This window comes from Astatotilapia calliptera, chromosome 1, assembly GCF_964374335.1.
Source record: "Astatotilapia calliptera chromosome 1, fAstCal68.1, whole genome shotgun sequence".
NCBI lineage: Eukaryota > Metazoa > Chordata > Actinopteri > Cichliformes > Cichlidae > Astatotilapia > Astatotilapia calliptera.
In genome coordinates this window covers 33,414,399-33,437,975 of record NC_137422.1, presented here as the reverse complement: position 1 = coordinate 33,437,975, position 23,577 = coordinate 33,414,399, and the positions used below count along the sequence as shown (strand labels likewise).

General features: G+C 39.9%; 1 protein-coding gene and 1 long non-coding RNA gene across 3 annotated transcripts in view; one reads left to right on the top strand and one right to left on the bottom strand.

Annotated features, from left to right (window-relative positions):
* The window catches only part of LOC113025881 (transcription initiation factor TFIID subunit 4), a 98,944-nt gene that overhangs the window by 26,508 nt on the left and 48,859 nt on the right, over window positions 1-23,577 (bottom strand). For both annotated transcript variants that reach the window (XM_080299977.1, XM_026174101.2), the window contains 2 exons: window positions 18,014-18,070; window positions 2,671-2,793 (listed from right to left, as the gene is read on the bottom strand). In XM_080299977.1, coding sequence (XP_080156103.1) covers window positions 2,671-2,793; window positions 18,014-18,070 — 180 coding nt within the window. The remainder of the gene's footprint in view (window positions 1-2,670; window positions 2,794-18,013; window positions 18,071-23,577) is intronic.
* LOC145428116 (uncharacterized) lies at window positions 16,579-22,970 on the top strand. Its single transcript, XR_013908418.1, has 2 exons — window positions 16,579-16,703; window positions 22,703-22,970. It is a non-coding gene; the product is annotated as an uncharacterized LOC145428116 (long non-coding RNA).

Below are 23,577 nucleotides of genomic sequence, written 5' to 3'. Positions count from 1 at the left end.
CAATACTTTGTAACATAACCTTTGTTGGCAATAACAGAGGTCAAACGTTTACTATAGGTCTTTACCAGGTTTGCACACACAGTAGCTGGTATTTTGGCCCATTCCTCCATGCAGATCTTCTCGAGAGCAGTGATGTTTTGGGGCTGTCGCCGAGCAACACGGACTTTCAACTCCCGCCACAGATTTTCTATGGGGTTGAGGTCTGGAGACTGGCTAGGCCACTCCAGGACTTTCAAATGCTTCTTACGGAGCCACTCCTTTGTTGCCCGGGCGGTGTGTTTTGGATCATTGTCATGTTGGGAGACCCAGCCTCGTTTCATCTTCAAAGTTCTCACTGATGGAAGGAGGTTTTGGCTCAAAATCTCACGATACATGGCCCCATTCATTCTGTCCTTAACACGGATCAGTCGTCCTGTCCCCTTGGCAGAAAAACAGCCCCATAGCATCATGTTTCCACCCCCATGCTTCACAGTAGGTATGGTGTTCTTGGGATGCAACTCAGTATTCTTCTTCCTCCAAACACGACGAGTTGAGTTTATACCAAAAAGTTCTACTTTGGTTTCATCTGACCACATGACATTCTCCCAATCCTCTGCTGCATCATCCATGTGCTCTCTGGCAAACTTCAGACGGGCCTGGACATGCACTGGCTTCAGCAGCGGAACACGTCTGGCACTGCGGGATTTGATTCCCTGCCGTTGTAGTGTGTTACTGATGGTGACCTTTGTTACTTTGGTCCCAGCTCTCTGCAGGTCATTCACCAGGTCCCCCCGTGTGGTTCTGGGATCTTTGCTCACCGTTCTCATGATCATTTTGACCCCACGGGATGAGATCTTGCGTGGAGCCCCAGATCGAGGGAGATTATCAGTGGTCTTGTATGTCTTCCATTTTCTGATGATTGCTCCCACAGTTGATTTTTTCACACCAAGCTGCTTGCCTATTGTAGATTCACTCTTCCCAGTCTGGTGCAGGTCTACAATACTTTTCCTGGTGTCCTTCGAAAGCTCTTTGGTCTTGGCCATGGCGGAGTTTGGAGTCTGACTGTTTGAGGCTGTGGACAGGTGTCTTTTATACAGATGATGAGTTCAAAAAGGTGCCATTCATACAGGTAAAGAGTGGGGGACAGAAAAGCTTCTTACAGAAGACGTTACAGGTCTGTGAGAGCCAGAGATTTTCCTTGTTTGAGGTGACCAAATACTTATTTTCCACCCTGATTTACGAATAAATTCTTTACAAATCCTACCATGTGAATTCATGGATTTTTTTTTCACATTCTGTCTCTCACAGTTGAAGTGTACCTCTGGTGCAAATTACTGACCTCTGTCATCATTTTAAGTGGGGGAACTTGCACAATCGGTGGCTGACTAAATACTTTTTTGCCCCACTGTATAACAAGACACCGGAGAATATTCTCGAGCATCTCACACTTCTGATGATCAGCTGTCAGCTTGACGTTTATTCAGCCATGTAAAAACTATAACTTTAATCTCAGCCAAACCGATTTACTCAGGAACAAATAAAATACTAAAATAAGCCAAACAATAACATTTTTAAGTTATCTAAGTGACTTATATATCATGTTTAACCTGAGCATCGAAAGACAGCGGTGTGTTTGAAAAGATCTGTCGGGAGTCCGGTGTTCTCACGGCTCTAGTGAGCCTAGCCCCCGGCTCGCTATCGAGCTAGTGGGTAACAGATGTCTCCGAAAACATCGGAGCGCTTTTGAAAATATGTGGTGTCTTGATAAACTGAGCCAATATTTGAGGTTTACACAGCTACATTCTCGCCTGAAAATATGATAAACGTTTATTTTGTGACTCAGAAAGAATAATAAGAGTAATATTAAAACTAACTAGCTGCCGCCATTGTTGGAAACTGAGCTGGGCCGCGCTATGAATTCTGGGACACCGCTTCTTCTTCTTCGGGGTTTAACGGCAGCTGGCATCCTTGTATATGCAGTGCTGCCATCTTCTGTTTCAGTCCGTTATTACACTCTTAAATCCTACTACTTATTCCTGCGTCTTTTGTGATCCTACAAAGCTTCAAACGACGCCTCGACTATTAAATTAGTCGTCGACGATTTTGATAGTCGACGTAATCGTGACTAGTCGACTAATCGTGGCAGCCCTAATGGATACATGTTCTTTCCAACCAGGTCTGATGTTAGGTTTCTTATGCTTATATTGTTTATCAAGCAGTGTACCACTTTCATGCAAAGCAGTCACTATATCATCATACATGGAGCAGAGTAAATGTTTATGCACAGCATTCTTACAGTTGACATCCTTGCACAAAATAGCTTCTTTGGGCAAAGAAGCTATTTTATCATAAGGAGGAAAAAATGAATTTGAATTCAAACTTATATCATGTAATAATTTAGTTATTTAAAATTTCATAGTTAAAGAAATATTTTTATCATAATGAATTGTGCTGTTTGTTTTATTTTTAGCTTATCAGTTCCTCATAAATAACAAGAAAGTGCACAGATTTCTGTCAAATAAGATAACAATGTCATTGCCTAGGCATGTCCACTAACTAGATATAGTAGAACATGATTGATTAAATTAGATTAAATCCAAAATTCTCGACTGTTAATTTCCCAAAGATCGATAGCAAGTCAGCATTACAAACTGGTGATGATAAAAAAAACATTGACAATATAGTTCTCACCTCTGTCCCTGATGGCGTGGCCCCCGGTGAATCCACTTTACGTTTTTTTCGGGGTCCAATGGCGGCTAGTGCTGTAAGGTTGGCATCCCGCTGCCTCATCTGGGCCAGTTCCTGTTGTTGCATCTAGTGAAAACATAAGAAACAATCAGACCTTACTATGAACATAAGATTCACATCTAGTATTTCCACATTTTCACATGTTGTTCAGTTCTTCTAAGTCTTATGCACATAATAAATTTGCATCATGGCAGTGCATCCAGACACATTAGCTTAATGCTCCTCCCAAATGTACTTACTGTTGTTGTACTTGTTGTTCTTTCATAATGCTGAGAGATCGTTTTTTTATACTTCTTATGATATTCAAGATTCCTTTTCTTGAATATCATAAGAAGTATAAAATAACAGATCTCTCATCAATATCACTGTATTGTTTTAAATGTCACTCTCAATGTTGACATATTCCTAATTTAACTGGGCTTCTTCATTGACAATAAATGTTGAACTCGATCTCGAACTCTGAAATTAAACTTTTTACTTGTGCATACTGATGGAGCAAAACTTCAAAATATCACCATCTCCCTGTGATGAACCCAAAACCAAATAAAGGGGCACCATAGCAGTTACATATAGCCAGCCAGTAATACTAACCCCCAAACTGCAATTTGCAATCAGAGGCTCAAAAAAACAACAACAACTGTCAGGCATATAAGATTAAGATCAAATGTAAGAATAAGAATTAAAGGGGACTGCAAAAACAAAAAACAAAAACAAGATTTCTTGAACTGTATAAGTAGAATTTCCTGAGCAAAACAAAATGGTAGACTGTTCTCAGCCATTAACCGAGCTCCTCTCAAAGACTATGTGTGTGTAGTCACATGGTTCTGAGGATGTGTGGGGGTTGCGGGGAGGCACTGCCCAAGGTAATGTCATGCCTACCCTCAGGGTTGAGGGGGAATCCAGCATTGCTGGGAGCTGCCCTTTATATTGGGTGGAGGTGTGAGGGCCTGGGGCCACGGTACAGAGGGTGTCAGCACTCCCTTCAACATTCAAACAAAGTATACAGACACACAACACACACACACACACATGCCTATCAATCTTGGCCACAGCACAGGGAATGCCTACCCACCAGCTTGCCTGCGTGTCTGCCCGCTGGGGGAGTGAGGCCTGGGTTGAAGCGTACAGGGACAATCAATGTGCGCCTTGATGTCTTTCATGTTCTTTTATGTTATCTCTCAGCATGTGTTCGCTGGGCACTGGTGTTTGCGTGAGGCATGTATGTTGTCTGATCAGGGGAAAATTTCATGTTACTTTCAGATGGCGCTCTGTAAAAGGTTGCTTTGGTGTACAAAGTCTGATCTTAAATGTGCATGCAGTTGCTTCTGATTTTTTCCTAAAATCCCGCTGGCAAGGCATGCCCTTTAGGGTGTTGCCACTTCACATTTAGCACGGCGGAATGTTGAAAGATTCAAACACGCTGACAACACAAAGTAGGGGGAATAATAGCAGCAATACCAACCAGCTCAATGAATAAACTACATTTATTTATTCCTTTTACATTGGATAGTGGTCAAAATAAAGATTTTGACTAATAGTAACAATTTGGACAAATGTTGAGTCAGGCTCTTAAAGTCATGCAAATGTATACAGGCATTAGAATAGAGTCACACACTAGGGATTGTGGCTGGATATGGCAAACAGAGTGGATATGATTTTTGCCCCTGTCTACATGGAAAAGGCTGCATTAATATTATCACTGTTATCCTTATTAGGCTTTGCCACAAACAACAGACAAACCTCTTCAGGCCTGACCTTAAAGAATCCCACTGAAAAGTGAGCCGTGACAGAGCATAGAGAGTGAGAGAGCGAGAGACAGAAAGAGAGTGAGTGAGGTCCGCTATCTCACTGATGGCACCAGGATGCCGGCAACTCTGGCTGGCAGTTGGCACCAGGCATGGGCTCCCAGCGCCCACAGCAACTGCCTGCATTTTCAGATTTATGACTGTATGATGAATGTAGACTTCATTTTACCATCTGCAACCCTCCAGTCTGCGTTTCCCGTCAGTAAAGTGGCCGCCGTGACAGTGGGAGACTTATTTCTGATTTCAATCTGGTGCCATTATGCAGAGTCTACCTTCCTTTGTTGACTGCCAGTGGATACAAGCCAGAGTTGAGTAGGGCTGGGGCAGACTTGCTTTGCCTTACAACTTTCTCTGGCTACCCTTAAATGTTTACATATGTATGCTCATATGGTCACACAGAGGTGTACAAATGCTATGAACTCCCCTTTTGTAAACCTTTCTTGATTGTCTGTTGTATGTTATATGTAGCACCATGGCCTGCAAGGAACATTGTCCTGTTTCACTGTGTACTGTACCACTGCACGTTTGGAATGACAGTAAAACCGCTTGACTTAAAATGGTAGCAGCAAAAATATTTACCTTTTCCAAGATCCAGTAATAAGGTTCTGACACCATACTGTTAAATACACCGTCAGTCTCTTCTAGTATGTTTTTACAAACAGAGCTATTCATCTTTCCTAATGATGTTCCTGAAAAAGATTTTACAGACTGACAATGCTGATGATTTATTTTTTATTTTTTTGCAGGAGGACATCTTTTCACATTCTTTAATCTTGTAGAAATACAAAAAAAGCAGAACCATGACTTCTAAGTGCAATAATCGCTCTGAACCTTCTGGAGTACGCTGTCAGCACTGTTAAGCGATAGGTACAATCATTGCCAAAAACTGCAAAGGTCACCATTGGAATTCTTCCCGGACTGGGAAAATAACCAGCTGACAAGATGCATACATTTGCCAAGTCCGATCAATGGTACCACATAAATATCTGCTGTTCTGAAGTCACTTAAATACCAGTGCTTCCAGTCTGCCGGTATGCCCTTTGTAGGCAAGGAAATGGGACTTGTAAAGTCAAATTATTAGCAAAGGTCAGGAGATGTAGAACATTTCTGAGATAACCCAGAAAATCAATCTACAGCTTTGCTATGAGATTTAAGTTTATATACGCGCAGGTGGCAATTATAAAGTAAGGTAAAACAGTTAATGAGAATATTACAATTGTTCTAATTAAACTGTTCCTTTGCTTTTGTAAATGTAAATTATGACTACTGGATTTAAATAGCTTTTTAAAATGATTTATTATAACATTGTACTGCAGATTAAGTTCCCAGGATAAGAAGAAACCTGTTGTATAAGCATGTTTAAAATTTATGAAGTTCACGTATTTTATTACTCATATTTTTAATAGCAAAAAATAGGAAAATCCTCTTGATTTGATCTGTGATCAACTGTACTGTTTTTTGTTCTTTTCAGTCACCTGCTTCCCAACATCATGAATTATTTACAAGTTAACTCGAGCTCTGCGCCCTTAATAGATTCGTTAAAGTATCTGTCAAGACGTAAGTAAGAAATAACATGGGTTTTTCTTATCACAGAAGAAAGAGCAGTATGCCCCCTTATGATGCAAAAATGTCTAAAATACAGAAAGAACCTTAGAGCGGTCTGACACGCTTGGAGTGAAGAGGAGGATAAGCTGTAGGAGCCATGATGGCCAACCTGCCGTTTTCCATCTCTGCTGTTTTTAACAAAGTCTTTTCTCTCCTCTCCCCCTGCTCCTGGCCTGGGGGACTGCTTGCGGCCCTCCAGACGCTTACAGACAGATGTCCTTGCTAGAGCAGAACATGCTCTGCTTGACGTCACAAGCAGCTACAGGGCTATGAAGGAAGCTAAAGGGCTGTTCGCCCTGCAAAGCCCACAATATAGTGTATAAGGAAGATCATGGGTTTTTGGGTTTTCAGTTAGTGTCTGTCCTAACACCCCCTCCAAACACCCCTCAAAAGCTTTGATCCAATACAACAAAGCAGGCAGCTTTTTACTATATAGACAAAGCATATGTTGTATTTGGTGAATGTCTTTCTTGGACCCAAGGCCCCTGGTGCAAACATTTTTTAAACAGTGATGGGTACAAACTTCGCTGTTTTGCAGTTTCTACATTCATTCTTTATCTTCTAATAGTGTAGAAAAGTTTGAGAGACAAAAATGTACCAAAATACTACAACCACAGCATATTGTCTTTTGCTCTTTTAAACTACCCAGTCTCAATAAATTTAAAGTGTATCACTTTTTTCTTAAAATACAGCCAAATTGCCAGCATTAAAAATAAGTCATCTGATGCTGACTACATAAAAAGTGTTAAATTAATGATAACAGTAGTCAATGCCAGCAGTTTAAGAGAAAGGCAGGAAGGCTTTAACTGGCAGTGTGTCAACTCACTAATTGTAAAAAGATAAAAAGTCTGCGCACAGATTTACAGAAACAGTCTATGGTCTGCCTCTAATACACTTGTGGATATATTATACAGCTTCAAGTACATTACGTCCACAGGACCAGGATATAATCAAATGCATGCAAAATGTAGTTATAAAAAACTATATTTATTCTTTTTTAATGGAACCATAAGTAAACACAATAAGGTTTTAGTTTTTAGCTTCACTGGCAGTGTGGTTCCAGGGATTGCAGTGTCAGTCTTACACGACAATGTTAGATGAATTTCTAAAATTTGTAACATTCTGTTAGACTGTCATGTGACCTTGTGTAGATGACACTATTTTGTATTATTTATTAATGAAGTAATAATAAAATTAATATAAGGTTTAAAAAAAGTAATAACTTTTGATTGTTCATAAGAATGGTTTGGTATTTTGTAATATTGGCATGAAAGAAAAAAAATCTCTGCTAAATCAATGCAGACATTATCACTGGGAAACTATTGCATGTCTATATGTAACTGTGCATAGCAGTGTAGGTCTGACAGACTGATGTTTATTTAGTATTTAATTATTAATAATTAATACAAAACAGAAAAAAGGATATGTGCACATTAAATATTTTTGATTATATTATATTCATTTCATATGAATGAATTAATCTGATGCAAAGGCAATGTCTTTTCTTTAGCATGAATTCGAATAATAGATTTTTTGTTTGTTTGGTTTCTTAATAAAGACTGCTTTTGAAATTCAGGTATTTGTAACATTGCGTGTTCATTTGTCTAAGTTTCCCACTAACATAAGAGTGTGTGTGTGTGTTGACATTTTATGTATGTTTTTTATGTATGTCTGTAATCCATGCAACTCATTCACCTGACACCCACATGGCCGACATTACGTGAACATCTGTGAGCCGCATCTTGAGGCCTTTCTTCATGTGAAGTGCCTGGCAGTTAGTTTGCTGCAGGCAGAGGGGCCATTTGCAGTAACCAATCAGGTTTCCCTTCTCCATCTGCACTCATACACTACAAAGAGACGAGTTGAGCCACGACCTGCTAATGTAGGCAAGTGTGGATAGAGACATGTTTGGCTTCATTAGACAAACTGAACTGCAAATAGGAGAACACCATAAAATATTTTGTATTATTATTATAGTGAATTTATATTTAAAGATTTATAATATTTATAACGCTTAAAGTTAAACTATGCGATATTCAGTGTGCATTACTAATATGTTCTGACACATTATATACGGCACTTAAAACTTTGGATTTGCAAAGATACTAGTCTTTCTGAATAGATAGGCAATAGATAATTTAGACAGATATAATAGATAATAAATCACCCAAAGTTAAAAATGTAATAACAAAGCGACATAAACTGTTTTGAAATTCAGTTTCATCATAAATTCTTTGCACATAAATTGTGATTGTGGTATTTTACCTATGGAGCAAAATGTGCAAGATCTAATAGTCTTAGCGCAGTGTGTTCCTTTTCCTCTGAAGTTGAGTATGTCTGAAGTCCTTCCAGGGCGAAGGACCAATTATTTAGAGCCCTCAGTTGTCCCTGGAGCTAAGGTCATTATGTGAGTGTCACTATCACAGCCCTGTGGTTCTTCTTCATATGCAACTTATTTGCAGGAATTAAAATGTATAAAGGGACACTGCATGAAATACATGAATAAATTGAATATGTCTTACAGACTTCGTGCCTTTACTTTGGAGTAAGTAATGCTTCTATAAATAATAACATTTGCACGACACATTTTGCCAAGGAACGGTGTTTAATGAAGGAGCCAGAAATCAGTGTTAAGCAGATTCTGACAGTGTTACACCGGAGCGACAGGGAAAGAGGAGTGATCATTAAAAATACTGCTTATCTAAGGGAAAATTTCCTACTTTAAATGTTCTCTCGCTTTGTCTCGTTCTATGCTGCTGTGCTTCGTCTAGCAATCTTCTCTCTCCCTGTCTTGCTCTCTTTTTTTAACATTTAGATTTGCCGCTCGTCACCTTCTATTGATCACGCCTCATTTGCATCCAGGAAAAGATGAGAACTCAGATATTCACACTCCGAGAGAGGACGATCTCAATGATTTATTCATTTCCAAATCAAAAAAAAGGAGTGAAAGGAAGGTAGATGAGAAGGGGAATCTTCATAGGCAGCAGGCGACTAGGAGGCTCTGAGGCTGGGCTCTTCTTCCCCACACCGCCCCTAGGCACATGGTGTGCAAGTCCTCCTAATTAACAAGGTGAATCATGCTGCCGCTCTCTAATTAGCCAACATGACAATCTAATGGAAACATGCAGGCCGAGCTGGCACACTTAGCATCACCTCTCAAAGACCCCCGCTACTGTCCTTCCCATAAGATTTCCACAAAAATGACTCTTTAGATTTTAAATGAGAAAAAAGAGAAAGGTGGGGCACAGCAGTTCAGGGAAGTGTATTTTTGGGAAAGGTCAGGAGGGAGAAGGTAGTTGATGTGGGCAAGCTATTTTTTCCCCTCTCCTATCCTCTGTGTGCGGTGTTTGTTGCCTAATTGAAACATGTCCTGCCTCCTGCTTCCCTCTCACTTATATCCCAGGCAAAGGAGGCTGGCACCTCGCCACCAGCATAGCTCAGCATAGCTCAGCATGCCCAATTCCCTTGTCGCTTGAGTCCCAAGGAGTGCTCCGGCGCACAAAGAGAAAAGTGAACCTACAGGCTTGTACAGCAACTAGACGAGTCGCTATCTCCCTCTGAGGCAAAAAAAAAATCTCCTTTTTTTGTTGTTTTCCTTCTCATTACAGCACTTTGTAATATTCGAAAACACACAGGAACACCAAAGGTACTTTTAAAGCCTGTTTCTATTTTTTTTTTTTTCATGTAATATGTCTTGAGGTGAAGAAAAAAAACTGAAGTTGGAACTACAGACAACAAAGCAACAAATAAAAAATAAGGTTACAGTGTACTATTAAGTAGCCTGCATATCTGGAGGACCTACAAAACAGACCTTTCTTATGTGATAATTAAATTATCCATCTTAACCTGTTTCGTGATCTTTCAGAAAAATAATTGAAATCAAGTTGAAAACATATTAGATTAAAAGCACTCTTGTTAAATTTTTTTTTTTTTTAGAAAAATGATTTTTTTTAAAGAACCTAATATATAAAATATACTCAAGAAGCACACATGCATGTTCCTGTAACCATGATTGTGCAAGTTGACCACGATGGCTGCTGCTCAAGTGAAATGAATGTATTGTGTATCTGTAAGGCTAGAAGACAAGAATATAATAACTATGAATTGGGACACACATAACAGCAGGAATTCTCTTTGAAAGTCAGCATGGAGAGGGAGCAAATGTGGAGGAGGGTAGCAGGCTTTTGCCCTGGGGCCTACCTAATGGGGGACAGCGCTCCTTTGAGCAGAGCAGTTTGAGGAGGGCCAGAGGATGAGAGCCTATGAACTCGGAGATATAACTGGCCTAATAAAAAGCAAGGGGCTGTTACATCGTCTTCTGACAAAGTGTGAGGCTGCAGCTGATGGGGCTCATAGTGTGGGTGGATTCCAGTTTAGCGACGACCTGGTCACTTGTGGCGAAGGCAAGGCCAGTCAAACACATGTATATGTGTATTAAGGACTGGCTGAACAAACGGGTACGATCTAAATAACACAAAACATTAATGCAAACAGTTCTTGAGAATATAGGCAATATATGGGTAAAGTATATTCCTTTGAAAAAGGCTCTGCATATCTCACGTGAATAGTGGTCTAAGTGAATTCAGACTCTAACATATATGTTTGCACCTCAGGAAGGATATATACCTGCAGGCTTTTAATTGGAGCCATGTAAGGTTCAAAGTTGAGCAAGAGCAGAATTAATTTGGTAGAGGTTCAAGACATTTCAAGCAATGCTGCTGCGTCAAATGGGCAAAAAAAAATCTCTCAATGCCTGAAGAAGAAAAAATATTTGAGGAAAATTATTCTAACAAAAACCTTTGAGATTCCCATTGGAGAGCTCTCGGTTTCACACAAGTCTTCTGGAATCACTCTAAGCTAGAAGTGGAGTGTTGCTGCAAGGGCATGGTAATGTGGAAGAATGGAAAAAGAATGAGAGGAGAGAAGAGGAGAGTAGAAGACCATGTACTCCCTTACGCTCCCTCCCACATCATCTAAAGGTCTGCCAGTGATTGGGCTGGCAGTGGGAGACAGACTGTGTTAACCATTTTTTAACCTTTATTTATCCAGGGAAGCTTGACTAAGCCCCCCGCTGCTTCTAAGAAACACCCTGTTACTAAATCTCACCACAGAGTTCTGCTGTGGAAACTAAAAGAATTTGAATCAAGTGCTGAAAATGTGCTGAATGTTCACTTTTAGTAGTTTCTTCTGTAGTTTTAGTGCTTTCTGCGGTGTTAATTTCCCTTTGTGTGTCTCTCGTCCTGCCTTGTATTTGCTTAAAACAGCAAGGATGATCATCTCACAAGGATCTCAATCCTCCTGCGCTTTTCGTTTTTTCCAACAGCACACAAGCTTCACGTCTGCAGTTGTCCAAGCATCTTAGCAAAAACACCTAAAATTAAGACCTCAGTGGCTTAAGTGTTAAACCATGAGCTCCCTCAACCTCCCAGCCAAACAGCTTTGACTAATGCCCCACTTATTTGTTTTTGTATTATTAACAACATCAACTGTCTAATAAAGGCATAAAATGCTGGGAAATCATTTTTAAGATGTATGTAGATCTCTTTTCAATTTAGAGAAGAATATAAGTCAATATCTAAGTCTTTTGTTTGTTTTTTTCTTTTTAGGAATTTTGAAACACTTGTTCGACTAAGGGTAAATCCAGATTCACTCTCTATGGGATATCACAGAACCTTGACACCTGTCTGAAAACATCCTCTATTCAGACCCTAAAGGACATGACTTGTGATGACAAATGTGAAGCACTTCCTGGAAAACATAGTTAAATTTGTTTTTATGCTATTCTATTATTCCTCCACAGGGTTGGACTTGCAAGCTACAAGTAGTGAGCCTGGCTGCCCTCAGAGCACAATTTTTTATTTCGTTTTTTTTTTTTAAGTTCGCCATCATCATGTTTGAATAAGATCACAAAGCGGAAGCCGGAGAAGTCTTCCAATGCTGCTTATCTTTGCACACCAAGATTCAGGACAAGGTATGTCCAGTCTGGGGATAATGCACAATAGGAGAGCCAGCTGAGCATCAGACTGGTCCTCAGCTTCAGTATTTAATCCTGGAAAATGCATGTCATATTTCTCAAGATGTTGAGAAAAGTCTGAGTCCAACACTGAGGAGCTTTGGGATGAAGTCCTTGCTGGTAAGTGGGCTGACCACATGGAGTATATTGAGGGGTTATTTGACCCGGAGCCCTTTGAGAGTGCTAACCAGCCACAGTAGGAGATAGCCAGTTTATCAGAGGATGAAACCTGGTAGCAAAGCCCTGGCTCTCATCTCTTACTCTATATTGGGGAATGTGGATGACTTCGCGCTTACAGGAAGGGAGCCTCTTTAATAGCTTTCAAGTGTGTTGTGAACAATCAACTACTTGCTCCTTATGTAGCCATAATTCTTCTTTCTAAATAACATTTATTTTATAAAAGGCACTCATTGAAGCAGTGGTGTAAATGACAGAATTTTTCAGACTTTTTTCATTGCTTTTTGAAGACATTCTGTCAATTAAGTCTATTTCGCAAGTGGGTATTTCTGCCTATCATGTTGGGTCTGAAAGAATAAGGCTAGGTGGTTCTGCTCTTCTTAAATGGGTGTGCTGGCTGGTTAAATTGGAAATAAAGCTTTTTAAAGCTTTTTTTAAAGCTCATTTTAAAAACAGAAACATCGGTTTTGTGTTTTGCACACAAACTCGTCATTACAAACATATGTTTTTAACTCTCTATAATTGTTTTTGTTCAAGATAAGATTTTTATGGATATTTTTTGATATAAAACTCCACTGCTTCTCACTTCCACAAAGGTGGTGGGCAACCTCCATATTTTATTCTTGGATTGCCAAGATTACGTTATTTGCTGTTGGAGATTGTGGATTTTTATCCCCAGAAGTAAATCTCTATCTAAACAGCACTTTGGTGATGTGTTGTTTGAATTCTTGATTGTCAACATTTATTTCTTCATATTATAACTTCTTTTTTCTTTATTTATTTAAAAAATGTTAATAATGACTTGAATAAATATCAATTAACAAAAACTTAAGCATTCATAAATATAATAGCATAGTAAAGACTTTCTCAAAAGCTTACAGTCACAAAGGTCTTCCTTTACCTCACTCTCAGATAGCGCAATTTCGATCAAGGCTAATGCAGCGTCATAGATTCTGTTGAAAGGGATATAAACTTGCATCTTGCTGCAGTCTGTTGGTTATCATTGCAAACCTTATCTTTGGTTCCACCATGAGTATGTGACAGCTCACTAGGCGATATATCCTAACTGCACTACTGTCCTTGTAGCTCAGGTGAAGCACGAGGCTTCTCTGTGAGTCTTGAATCCATATCCAATATGTATTGTACTAGATTAACTAACTTAAAGAGAGGCACAAGGTACAGCAAATAATGGACCTGCTGTGGAACTGGGCTTGGTGAAGACAAACAACTGCAATGAACCCTTAGAAGTGATGTACATATGTACAGGTGTGGCCTCACATACAGATGGCACAGGTCATCTGACTTGATGCATGCTGTATCCCATAAAATATGTGCCTACACTGTTCTCTGCTTCAAGGAAAACAAGTTGCAAACAACATTTTTTAACAACATGTACTAGAACACATGTGGATCTGTCCATTTAAAACAAAACAAAACAAAAAAAAAAAACCTTTGTGACTCTATTAGAAACCTATGTAGGACATACACTAAAGAGTCACACTACACACCATTACAAGCCTACTTATGAAGCAATTGCCAAGTATGATCAGGTGGCACTTGAGTTATTAAATTTCTCCCCAATGCACCAGTTCAGGTAAAAATTACCTGTAGCTGCACAGCTGTAAAATCAATTTCATCCCAAGTCAGCTGGTATTATTATGATTATCATTTGTCCAATTTGAATCGTAGTGGAAGCTGAGTAGGTACTGCATAATGCTTTAGTGACAGTTTTTAATCAACTTATATGAACTGTGCCATATAGTGGAAATATTACTGTTCGTGGCTTTATTTGCTTTCGGGGTCGAACAAACTCAAACAGGAGCTTTTGGCCAGATTTTGGCCAGCTGTAGTAGCCAATTTGTCTTTTTTCTCTTCCCTCGTCTCTCTTGTCCTGTCCTCTCTCCACACCTCTTCTCCACTTCACTCGTTTCCTGCATCCAGTTGTGCCTGCAGACGCGGTTGTGATGATGAATCTGTGGCTGCAGTGTGTCTGTGTTTCTGACATTGTGATGTATCTCCACTGGCCTTAACTCCCTCTCTATCTCGCCACTGCCTCCACCCTCAGTATTCTTTTCTCTCCATCTCTTTGTCTCTGTCTCTCTGTCTCCTCCTTTCTCTCTCTCTTCTCTCTCGCTTATTCTCTCACTTTCAATGATCAGGCATTGCTTGGCCCCCTGCCTCAGTGATGGAACAGACAGAACACACAGACCCACCAACAACAAAAACAAACAGGAACTGAGCTCCACGATTTGCCGATTGATTTTTACTGGGGGCATTTCTGAAATAGCCCATCTGACCTTTCGGCCAAATGGTAGTGAATAGAGGAAACAGAAGTGCTAAGCCTATCGCACACAAAACCTCTGCCAACAACTATCTGACCAGACTACACTGCTGGTGACAAGGTTGAGCTTCAGGTTGCTGGTTTATATACATAAGCACAATCACAGGATTAGCTACATCAATATACAAAACTAAAATCCTGCAGCTCAGCTGGAAACACCTAGAGCATAAGATGTTCATTACAACCCATACTGAATAGAACACTGTATTTCTTTTGTATTCTGGCATTCTTTTCTTTTCTTTTTTTTTTAGTGAAGCTAAGTCTGTCCTAAGGTTAGGGCTAGAGGTACAGATTGTTGCATAATTAAAAAGAGAAGGTTTTATCCCCTTAGAAACACAGGTCTAGTCTCTGTAAACTTAAGAACAAAGTGCCTAAATTATGAGGCAGTCTGAACAAAGTTAGTGTTCTGGCCAGCAGAAAGCTCGTGGACTGTTCAAAACAGAAATGGTTCATCAATTAGAGAGCATTTAATAAATGTCCCAGAAATCTGCTTATTAATTTCTAACATTTCTTTGCTACAAGTGAAAACTCTGGTCTAATCATGGCACTAATCAGGGTGTGATGCCCACTCGTCGGGTTGAAGGTAAGTGGGGTCCTCAGGCAAAGATACTATGTGGGGCAAAAAAAGACAGGCGCATGCTGGGAAGCTAAATATGGACAATCGGCAGAGACAATGCTGTGTAGTTAAAAACAATTAATTTCTTTGGCTTCAACAGGAGTCAAAAATGTTATCTCTGCTTTTTGTAAAACTTGGTCATAACACTGATAATGAATACATATTAAATATACATCCATCTATTTTCTCCTGCTTAACCAACCTATTAGCTGGGTGGGACACAAGGAGAACATGCAAAATCCAGAAAGGCCCCAAGTGGGCCACAACACCAGTGTCCCACCTATTACAATTCTTTAATTAAACTCCCAGAGAGCAGTTTAAATGAGGGTAAGATGACGCAGTTGTTTTATATATGTAACAAACTCTATAAGGTAAATGTGTGATTTTAAAAATGACTTAACTAGACATTCAGCCTGAGCATTTCAATTCATACAATTTATTTGCGAGTCATGGTTAACACCTGGCTGTCAGGCTCCAGCACTGATTCAGGTCTGCAAAAGTAGTTTCACAGCACAATGTACCTGCCTTTTTAAAAACAAATCATGCGCCAGCTCAATTTACATGCCAACACTTGGTTCGAGTATATAACACTCTGTAATTCCATCTCCCCAAAATGATGACTGTTTGGTGGTAGTGGTTGTGTGTGCGCGTGTGCATATGTGTTAGACTGTGTGTGTGTGTGTGTGTGTGTGTGTGTGTGTGTGTGTGTGTGTGTGTGTGTGTGTGTGTGTGTGTGTGTGTGTGATCAGGGAAAAGGGCTTAAAGAGAGTCGGCTCCTCTGCCCGTTGCCTGGAAGAGTAGCTCGGGCTCATTATCCTGATGAAATTTGCGCAGATGTGTGAGCTGCCGACAGACTCTGCAGTGACACAAACAGCCAGCTCTGTCCCCTTGAGCCAGTCAGGTGATGAAAACTGGAGAGGCACGGGGGCTGAGAAACGACGGCCATTAAGCAAAAAAGAAAGAGGTGAGGGAGGGTGGAAAAGGGGAGCTGAATGTGTGTGTATGTGTGTGTATGTGGGGGTGGGGGCAGTTGGAGGGGTTGGTGAGTTTTCCTCGTCTCTATCTAGCGGGAGAAAGCATTACATAAAGTAACAATTTCCAAACCACCTTCTTAAAATTCCAGATGAAAATGAAAATGTGCATACATGCACGCGGCATCTCCTCACGAGGCACTAATCTGGCCGTATCCAGATGACGAGCGGACTGCCACTTAACAGGGAGGAGATCCACTTTGATCACATGGCCCCTGGGGCAAACCTATCGCGCTGCCTATTACGCTGCTTCATTTGCATATGTGGGGCTTATGGGAAGGCTGAGATCTAGTGTGAATGTTCTAAACTGCAGCAGGGCTCTCTGTTGCTAGAAAGAAATGTCCGGAAGAGAAGAAGACAAACGATCGAGTGCCGCAAGTAGCCTGAGGTAAGTGCACTTGTCACTTTAAGGTCACAAGTTCAATATCACACTCTGGCTAAGTGCATCTTAAAATTAAATATTCTGGCCAAACAACAATACAAGAGTTTCCATTGAACGAGATAGATGCAATTAATCCTTAATATAAGTGGCCAAAAGTGTAGAACTGTGTGAGTATAAATGATGGTGTAAGTCAAAAAAGTGCATGCATGCTCAGTAAACTTTACTTAAATAAACAAAAGGCTTGCTTTAAAAGAGTAAGCAAGTTAGACAAAACCCCGTGTGCTCCTTACATTCTACATCAACAACAACAACAGGTGAATGCTGCTCGTTTTATCCTCCTGCCTACTCAGACTTTTCAATGGAAGCTCCACGCAGGCCTCTTGATCTTTGTTAGCAAGCCAAGGACTGAAAGCACCCAGTGAAGTTATTCGGGTGTAAACAAAAAAACAAGACAAAACAAAAAAACAAAAAATTAAAAAGGCAAACTTCCGCTGTGAAAGTGCTATTTCCTTTTCCTTTGCGTAAACAACATTAACCATCCACTAAAACACGGTGTGGTCTACTTTCTGAGCTCCACTGGGAATTCATTTTATACAAGACCTGCACTTGAGATGAAGCGCCCCCGTTGTACAGAAAAGAAATGCACTATACCAGTTTAAACACTTCCCAGTTTGCAGAGCTAAGTGTTATGCCTCTGCCTGTTGGAAAAGGAAATAACTCTTTTTACTACTTTTTACTAGGAAAAGTTATTGCAGACCATGAACTGGTACATCTTAAAACCTCATTCATCATATACTTTTATGCTTTTGCTGAACTATGCATCGCTGCAACTGGACTAATTTACAAACAGATATAAAAAGTTAATCCATTTTGCTCTCTCACTATAAATTCTGTTGCACTGTGTAGGCTAAGATAATCGCACTTTTATGTGGCAACAACATTTACATAAAATTAATACAAATGTACTTTTAAGACGAGATACAGATGTGCCAAAAGTGAGTTGAGAAATTAACAGTAAATAAAGGACACCATCTACGGAAAGACACCGGGCCCAATGAAAAGCAATTAGTCAAAATTTACACTGCTGTGAGACGACACAGATGAGGAAAAGAAAAAAGAAGTGGAGTGGAAGAAGTGGAGGGTGTCTTGGGTGCGCAGAAAATCATTTTCCACACTTGGGCTTCAATCTGCGCGAATAATTCTTCAAACTTTTTTAAGTCGGACTTTAAATGGCATTACATATGTAGTGAGGCATGAAAAATTAATACGTTGGAGTCGGGGAAATGTCAAGGGTAATGATCTCCGCTGCAGCTTACCTCCTTAGCTTTCTGTTTCAGTCGAGCTTGCTCTGGGTCTTCTTGCCTGGAGCGACTCTGTGGAGCAAAGGAGGGGGGGGGACACAGGTTAACAGCTGGTTTAAGGAGCCCACAACCTCTCCGCTACTCATCTGTTGCTGCGGCAGCAAAAATAGTGCAAAATGGGAACAGGATACAGAGGTGTCAAGGACATCGTATCTGAATTCAGAGAACAGCAATGGAGCGCCCCCCGGGGGGCAGTGGCCTTTAAACCCGCTCCAAATCCAGCCCTAAATAAGCCGCTGGAGGGGGATTCTAATCAAAAGAGGTTATTAAAAATTCTGCTCGAGCCAGGACGCACACACGTGCACACACACAAGGGGGAAAGGATGTTGGTGACTATCAGTGGCAGTAGCTGTCTATGTGTCACTGAGAGCCAGTGTGGCTATCCGTTGCTTTGTGTTTGTGTGAGTGTGTGTGTCCCTGGCATAACAACACAGCACTTCTATTTTAATCAGCTGCTAAGATCTGGGTGAATGTATTTGTCCCTGGGAATCCTTCACCACGCAGCCAAATGTACATGTACAGCTGACCACTGCAGGCAACAGAGGCAGATTATGGCACTACACAGTAATTGCGTGTTGTTTGTTAATCTGGAAATAATCTATCCATTTGATTTTTTTCCCTATTAAGATGAGCATAAGTTGATCGACCCTAACGTTTTTGTGCAAACAAAGCTCTCAGTTACTGTCTAACCTGATTTTGGTAGCTCTATAATGTCTTCATTTTATTCCCTGAAACATTGCAAAAGGTTAATCGTGTAGTTCTACATATGTAGAGAACCTGTCATATTTTATTTTTACAATACAGCCTCCATCTCAGTGAAGTGAAAAGCTATCTTACTTTCATCTAATTTCTTCAAACAACAAATCAGTGAGAACATACGCCAGGCCATCCCTATTCCCTCCTTAACATTACCTCCCTTCCTCTCCTTATGTACTCTCTCTGATGGACGGAGACCTGCTCTTCATAGCCTTACTGCTAATTGGCTTTAAATATATCAGGCAGTTCACGTAGTGGTCGGTATCTCAACTAAGACTAATGTGTTTGCCCTCCAGTCGGCCAGAGCATCCCTCAAGACTTGAGTCATATTGTAAATGGCTGGCATAGCAGAGGGTAAGGCTTGTTGTGAAGGAAGGAGGAGGGGGTGGAAAGGATTATTTCAGTGCGTTTCTTATTCAAGAGGTCAAATTAGCGGGCGCTCGAGCAGCAAAGAGGCAGGCAGGGAGGTGGGTGGAGGATAGGAGGGGTAGGTACAGATGGACTGTTTACAAAGGGCAGTGGTGCCACTGGCATGCTTTACATCTCCTCTGTCAGCTGCCCTGGTTTCCCCACTTACAGGAGTGAACAGAGTCGAGAAGGGAAAAGAGGACTGCGTACTAAATGCTGACAAGCTTTGTTGGTTTTGTGTAATTGAGTGTACTGTGCTTAAAAAATGCAGTGTAGTATAGTATACAAACAGTCTGGGAATGTATTCTGGAGCTGTTTTGCAATGTTGAAATTTCATTTTGTTGCCAAAAATGAATTATGAGGACAATCAGAGGGTTATTTTTCTTTGATTAAGCTCTGGGTTCTATGTGGAAACAGCAAAGTTAACATATTCTCCCAAATATTTAGAGTGAAACTTGTCATACTTCTTTAAGTTACCGCTGATAGTATTTATAAATCTGATCAATCTTATTTCCTTTACAAATTACAGGCAAAAAATAATAATATCCACCAACAAACCGCCGGCATCAAGCTTCACCGTAAATCTTTCTTTTTATGAAACTTTAAGTCAATAAATGGCTCACTTATGCAATATAAGAACATAACATTATGAATTATTGAGAGTTTTAACATATTCAGCGATCTATATCTCTCAAATGAAGGATGAACATGAAATACTATGTATAAAGAAGCTCCTTTTTAGTTTAGTGAACTGAGCCAAAAACATAACATTTAAAGTGAAACAGTTATTAGAGGAAGTCAGAAAAATCGAACCAAAAATTCAAGTTAAATCATCAGCCACTCCCTAACAGTATGTAAGTGTTTTAGGATGGATTTTTCCTGCTTTCCCTTAAATCAGTCTGTTATATTGGCTGCAGAGTATCAAAGCAAGTGTACCATAAAACAGATGTGATACCTATAAAGCTGTAAAGGGAAAAAAAGCAGGAAAAGTAAAATGAATACATGATTAAATAATAGAGAAAGTACTACAATATTATCAAGCACTGTTTGTGTAGTATATCGTTCAATTTTCTTTCCAAACTTCTCCTTGAACTGAAACGCCATGGCAACAAGAGCCAAAAAGCCACAGACGTGGCTCTGAGGTGAAGTCAGACTTTCCTCAACGAAGCTCAGGCAATCCAAACAGCCCCGAGGTAAGCCCTTCTAACAGAACTTGGCTACATTTGCAAAAGTTCTTCAGTAATCCTGTTAATAAAGAGAGCTTTCCAAAGAAAAAAAAATGATTACAGTGCTCAACCATGTAGAACTGTGACATGACAAAGAGGATCCTAAAGCTGCACTTTTTCTTTTTTAAACAACCAACTTTACAGTTTAGTTTCCTGCTGAGGCAATGTCTTTTTTTTCCATCTTAAAAAAAACAGAAAACAAAAAAAAAACAGATAGGTCATGGGGTTTGGTGGCCCTGTTCATCAACTAGAGGATTTTCTAATATCCTGCATGGCAGGACTGGAGCGTAATAATGCAATTAAGACAGTGAGGTGTGCTGCAATGAGAATCTTTACTGTGGGACATTGGCTCCATTCAAAATTAATTAAATTAACCTAGCTTCTGCTAATGTTACACTGCAGGGCATTTTCATTTGCAAAAGATTCTCTTTCTTTTTCTGGTCAGTGGTGATCTTCTTTTACTGAGAGACAAATGTCTTTACATGCACAAAGCTGAGATCAGAATACTGGCCATGTGTCAGTGCTACTAGCACCCCATTAGTTTTGATCATTTTTTTAAGGCTAGGGCAAGTAGTCCTGTTCTAAATGTCCTGTGCTACAATGTTTAACTGGACGAAAGTAACCTTCAATCTGGAACAATTTTAAAGAACAGAGAATTAGGTGTCTAACTATTGTCCAGTTTCACATTTCACCACCTTTTAGGCTTATGCATCATTTTTGTTTGCTTGTTTATAAAGGAGATCATAATCAAAATAAAACTCAGTTTTTGTATTTCCACCTTTACCTCAAGGATCTTTAATTATTACGGCTTTAAAAGGGAAGGCAAGCTTTAAAAAGGGAGTAACCGCTCCAGATGACTAACTAGCATAAGCAGGATAAGCACATGGCTAATTGTCATATCATTACATAACGCACAGTAACAAGCGAATTCGCAAACTGCAGTTTATAAAATGCAGTCTTAACTAAAAAAGAAAATTTATAAACCAGCACGTATTTATTAGGTGTACTTTATCACAAAGATTGGCTAACATACCAGTTAGTTCCTTGGTACCAGCTGAGCATCATTTAAATGGGACAGCCTACCTGAGTATTGCTGACCATTGCTGAGATAAGATAATGTGCTATGTCACAGAGACAAAAAGGTTAAGTTCACTGTACTCAAATGGCTTCTACAATCACCAGATGCACCAATCCAACAGAGCCCCTTTGGGATATAGTAGAACAGGACATTCGCATCATATTCAATGACAAATCAACTGTGTAGTGCTGTCACGTCAATACGGACAAAATCTGAGCAATGTTTACAGCACCTTGGTGAATCTTCGCCACAGAGAATTAAGGTGGTTCTGAATGCAAAAAAGGATCCAACCCTGTCCTAGCAAAGTGTACCTCATCTGTCATCTGATGAAAAAACGTTTTGTTTTGCTTTTTCAATTGACTACACATGGAGCAAAAGGTTTTTGCTATTACACACTGAAAGTAAATCATTATTTTTAAGGTTTGTAGGTTAATATTAAATATGGATCACGCTTCGTTTTAGATGTTTGTGTAATAGCTAAGATAAAGTGTACTCTACTTGCAAAACCCAACAAACCTATCAGCTAATTCTTTGATGATCTCCACCAATATATTATAGCTGCTATTGTTTTGTGAGTCTGTCCATGTGTGTGCATCATCAAGGTAAAGGCCTGGAAAAAATACTGCAGCGGGAAGTAGCTCAAAGGCAGTTCTGAGTTTTTTTGGCAGATGTTTATGGAGACGGGCGACAAATTAAGGGAAAAAAACAAAACAACAATAACACTGAGTCTTAGAAAGCTTTTGGGAGAAGTGCTGCCAGAACAGCTTTAACTCACCTTGGCAATGATTGCACAAATCTCCTGAACTTCTACAAAAGGGATGGAACATCACTACTCAAACGGTTATTTAAGTTTTGATGATGGTGCTGATATTGTTCCAGAATCTCCTACAGGTATTCAGTCGGGTTACGCTGTGCTGACTGTTACAACCATACTATGTTATTCCCATTATTTTCACACTCAAGCCTTTAAGTAACTCCTTGAAAAGTATAGATAGGTTAGGTTTTTGCTCTTACTATGAACCATGTAAAGTTTGCTGCAATAGGTGTAAGGCTGCTGGGGGATTCCCATGATGCATTGAGTATTTCTTCTTCAGTTACTTTTCTCACTCACTATCTGTTAATAGACCTCTCTGCATTGAATCATATTTGTTATTAATCTCTGACTCTCTTCCACAGGATGTCTTTTATCCTGTCTTCCTCCTCTCACCCCAACTGGTCGTGGCAGATGGCCCCGCCCCTCACTGAGCCTGGTTCTGCCGGAGGCTTCTTCCTGTTAAAAGCGAATTTTTCTTTCCCACTGTCGCCAAAGCGGTTGCTCATAGGGGGTCATATGATTGTTGGGGTTTCTCTGTATTATTGCAGGGTCTACCTGACAATATACAGCACCTTGAGGCGACTGTTGTTGTGATTTGGCGCTGTATAAATAAAACTGAATTGAATTGAATTAAGACCACTCCCTGGATTAACAGAGCACTATCCACCCTTCCTAACATACACTGTGTAGTAAGATTGGAACAGCTGTATAGGTGCTTCTGGCTTCAGATACATTGTAGCTGCTGCAAGGAAACGGCGAGAGAAAGCGATGTGTGATCCAGCCTATTGTAAATAGGACAGTTGATGTATAGCTTAAGGTAAACTGAGGTAATTTTGCCTCGTTCAATTTTTTCTTCTTCCATTTTTTATAAATCTTTCAGGCTATTTTTTATATTTCAATTTCATTTTATTTAGTTGTCTCAAGGCGCTTCCTATAAAAAGGTAAATAAAAAATGTTACATTATCGTTAGGGCAAAATGTGCCCACTATATTACAGTCCCTGAACCCTGAACCCCTCACTGTAGGGGTCAAATGTTCAGGTTTTCCCTTAATTTGTCACTTACTTGTCTACAAACAGAATTTCTCAAAATCTTATATTATTTTTTACATGAGATCAAAATGAATTAAGTTTGAAGATATTTGAGGTCTGACCCATGACTACTGAGCACCAGTGGGTAAGACTAGATATTACTAAAGAACAGTCTTTAATTTCTAATGCTATCTTATTCCAAACAAAC